The 3,299-nt window shown below is 49.0% G+C and overlaps 1 protein-coding gene across 1 annotated transcript; it reads right to left on the bottom strand.

The window, feature by feature from the left end:
- Nucleotides 1-2,151: 2,151 nt before the first annotated feature.
- On the bottom strand, nucleotides 2,152-2,980 carry LOC112889776 (peptidyl-prolyl cis-trans isomerase FKBP17-2, chloroplastic-like). The gene is made up of 2 exons (XM_025956579.1): nucleotides 2,526-2,980; nucleotides 2,152-2,423 (listed from the first exon to the last, which is right to left on the bottom strand). The coding sequence occupies exons 1-2, from the start codon at nucleotides 2,756-2,758 to the stop codon at nucleotides 2,345-2,347; spliced, it is 312 nt and encodes a 103-aa protein (XP_025812364.1). The 5' UTR covers nucleotides 2,759-2,980; the 3' UTR covers nucleotides 2,152-2,344.
- Nucleotides 2,981-3,299: the final 319 nt, after the last annotated feature.

Raw genomic sequence — 3,299 nt, 5'->3', positions numbered from 1 at the left:
CCTTATGGATATGTTCAAGAGACTATGCAAGGAAACGAATCAGCAAAAATTTAACAAGCAGTGGCAGAAACTTGATGAACTGACCGGGAAGAAAAGAGCCGAGGACGCATCAAAAAACATAACTGCACAGGATGAAGCAGAGGCTTTGTGCCCTTTGCCAACAGATACTGCACGTACTCGCAGAAGGTCTAGATCAGCGGTGAAAAAATTTTCTGAATGGATTGAGAATGAACCTAAGGAGAAGTGGGCCTTACTTTATGATACCGATGGTGCAAGATACGGTATAATGACCACCAACTTCGCCGAAGTTTACAATTGGGTGCTGCGAGGTGTTCGTGGGCTTCCACTGGTTGCAATTGTTGAATTCATTGTCCGCGGGTGTACCGATTACTTTCGGGAGCGGTTCACTAAAAATCAGGTATTCATGCAAGATTCAGACAGAAATTTTGGATTCAAGGTAACAGAATATATGACTAAGAAGGCAGAAAGCGCCCGACTACACCATGTACGGCAATGTGGAACACAGCAGCTCAAGTTCGAGGTATCTCCTAAAGACAGAGCGCGACATGACATGAGACGTCAAACTCCTGTAAAGGAGTGCATTCTTAAGTTTGATGGAACTTGTTGTTGCTCATGCATGAGGCCCAAGTTGCTGCACTTACCTTGTTCTCATGTAATGGCTGCTTGTGCGGATATTGGACATCCTGTCGATATATATGTTTCACATTACTTCAGAAAGGAGACAATTGGTAGCACCTGGCAGTATGAGATCTATGGGTTCCGTTTGGTTGGATCGTTCACTGAGACAGCGAATCCTGTTATATATATTCCAGACTCAAGATCATCACGGGTTAAGAGAGGGCGCCGTCAGTCGCGGCGTATTCGTAATGATATGGATGAGTCAGAGCTCCGTCCGAGGATACAACGCTGCAGTGCATGTAATCAGATTGGACACACGTATAAACGTTGTCCAACCAATGATGCTGGCCCCAGTTGTGCTGAAGCTGGCCCTACAGGTGATGCTACAGATGGAAGACCTCCGGTTGCATCAAGAAGTGGGAGACGTCGCCGATCGAGTGCTGGTACGTCATCAGGCATCATTTAGTTGTAATTTTATTTAAACGTTGTTTGCTCATATGTAATATTTGCTGCGTTAAGATTCTATCATATCTGGATACGTATTTGTAATATTTGCCGCATTGACTGAAGACACAATATTTGGATTCATGTATTTGTAATATTTGTAATGTTCATTATCATATTATTTTATTTGTAATGGCTTCATGTATTGTACTATCGTAATATTTAGATTCTACGTTGCAAACGTTATCGTTTAACTATCTTCGTACGAGTTTTGGATACCGTAATCTTCTTCGTAAAATTGAAATAAAATTTTATATGCATAAATCTTATAAAATTGAAATAAAATTTTATATGCATAAATCTTCTTCGTACGAGTATGGCGAATAAATCTTATATTTCAAAAAACTCTGAATTGCAAATAGTTTCTGAAACAAAAAATCTAAGAGAAAATATAGCAAAAATGGAGCATCCCGCCCAGTGGCCGGGCGGGAGGCATCCCGCCCAGTGGCCAGGCGGGAGGCCTGCTTCAGGGACCTCTTCGCGAATAAAAAAGTTTTCTTATTCGCGAAGAGGTCCCTGGAAATTTTTTTTGAGCCTCCCGCCCTATGGTTGGGCGGGAGGCTCCTTTCCGCCCGTTCAGCGGGCGGGAGGCACTCATTTTTCTAAATTTTCCCAACTGGCACCCCTTTTTCGAATTTTTTTTTTAATCCCCTTTTTAGAAAAAATTCGTTGGGGGAAGGGGCAACTGGTATTGAGCCCGCGTTGATTCCCCTGAGCGACTTGGGCCGAATCGGCCTCTCGCCCCCCGTTTCCTGGGACCACGGAGAGCTGGGCCTCTGGCTGTGTGAGGCAGCCGTCTGGCTCAAGCCACTACCTCGGGGGAGGTCTGAGTTGTTGCTCTTTTCTGGAGTATAATGGGCCGGGTTACGTTGCAGGTAAAGCAAAGGCTCACGTTTTGCGAAAAGTGATCAGGCCATGCTACGTATGAATTTTCATATGCCAGGTGAAAATGAAAGAGTAGCCTAAAAGAAATTGAGCTTAGTTTTTTGGTTCTTTTTTAATTCCGTCCCCGTCCACGGCTGCCGTGAGCCAGCGCATCCAGCGGGTGAAAAATGACTAAGAGTACCCCGAGTCACTTTGGAGCGAGCGCAAAAAGGCTACCCGTGCTCGGACGCTGATTTCTTGGCGGCGGCGATGACGGTTGCCGCCAGCGGATGCACCCGCGCCAGCGCTAGATCCACGCAGGGTCGCTGGATCCAACTCATCCTCGGGCCTGGGCGCCGGCCGCGGCAGCCAGGGGCCTGCGGGGCTGGGCGCCGGCCGCGCTCTGCGACTTAAGCCTGCAAACGGGACCAAACAAAAGCATTAAAATCAGCCGCGGAATCAACCAAAACTGCTCCGAGAAAAGCTCGAAATTACGCGAAACGCGCAGATCGTAGTACCGGATCCCGTTGGCGAGCACGACCTCCTGCTCCTGCTCCACGTCCTGCGGCGCACGAGAGCGGCAGGCAAGTGTCAGGCACGGGAGCACTGACTTGGTGTTGGCTTGCTGCTGGGCGACCTCGAAGCGAGTCTGGAGCTGCTCGGACACGACGCCGACGGCCAGGAACCCGGCCCACGCCAGCCCGATGCAGATCCCGAACCGCCTCGTCAGCGACGAGGCCACCCAGTCCATGGAGTCCGCGCCGCCCGCGCGCTTCGGCCTCGCCGCCTGCGGCGGCTGCGCCTGCACGGACTGCTGCTGCTGCGGTGGCTGGTTATGGGCGCTGGACCGGCGCGCAGGAGATGCTGTGCGGCTTGGCGCCGGGGCGGGCGAGGAACGCCGGCGAGCTGGAGCTGGAGGTAAACGCGAGTTGTGCTGTTGAGCGCTCCAGAATAATCCAAGACAAGATGATGAGAGGCCATCGGAGCGGGGTCGGGTAGGTGAGATGAAGGAGAAGACGGAGGTGGAAGAATAGGTGGGTCCCACCAGCCATAAAATAAAATTATAATTTATTTTAGCCCAGGTAAAAAAGTTATTTCACGTTGCTTCTAGCGCCGTTAACTTGTCGAACTAGCGGAAGGGCTGAGAACCAAAATAAAATTCATTTTGAGACCAGATAACCAAACGAAAAGAAGCTAAGAAACTAAGCGCAATTTTAAATGGGGTCAATGAACTTTTATTGGGGCCAAAATGAAATGGGTTTGTATGGGGCGTATAAATTTTTAAAACAATG

Source organism: Panicum hallii, chromosome 1 (assembly GCF_002211085.1).
Source record: "Panicum hallii strain FIL2 chromosome 1, PHallii_v3.1, whole genome shotgun sequence".
NCBI classification, from domain to species: Eukaryota; Viridiplantae; Streptophyta; class Magnoliopsida; order Poales; family Poaceae; genus Panicum; species Panicum hallii.
The sequence above is the reverse complement of the archived record's forward strand: the minus strand, read 5'-3'. Positions and strand labels throughout refer to the sequence as shown.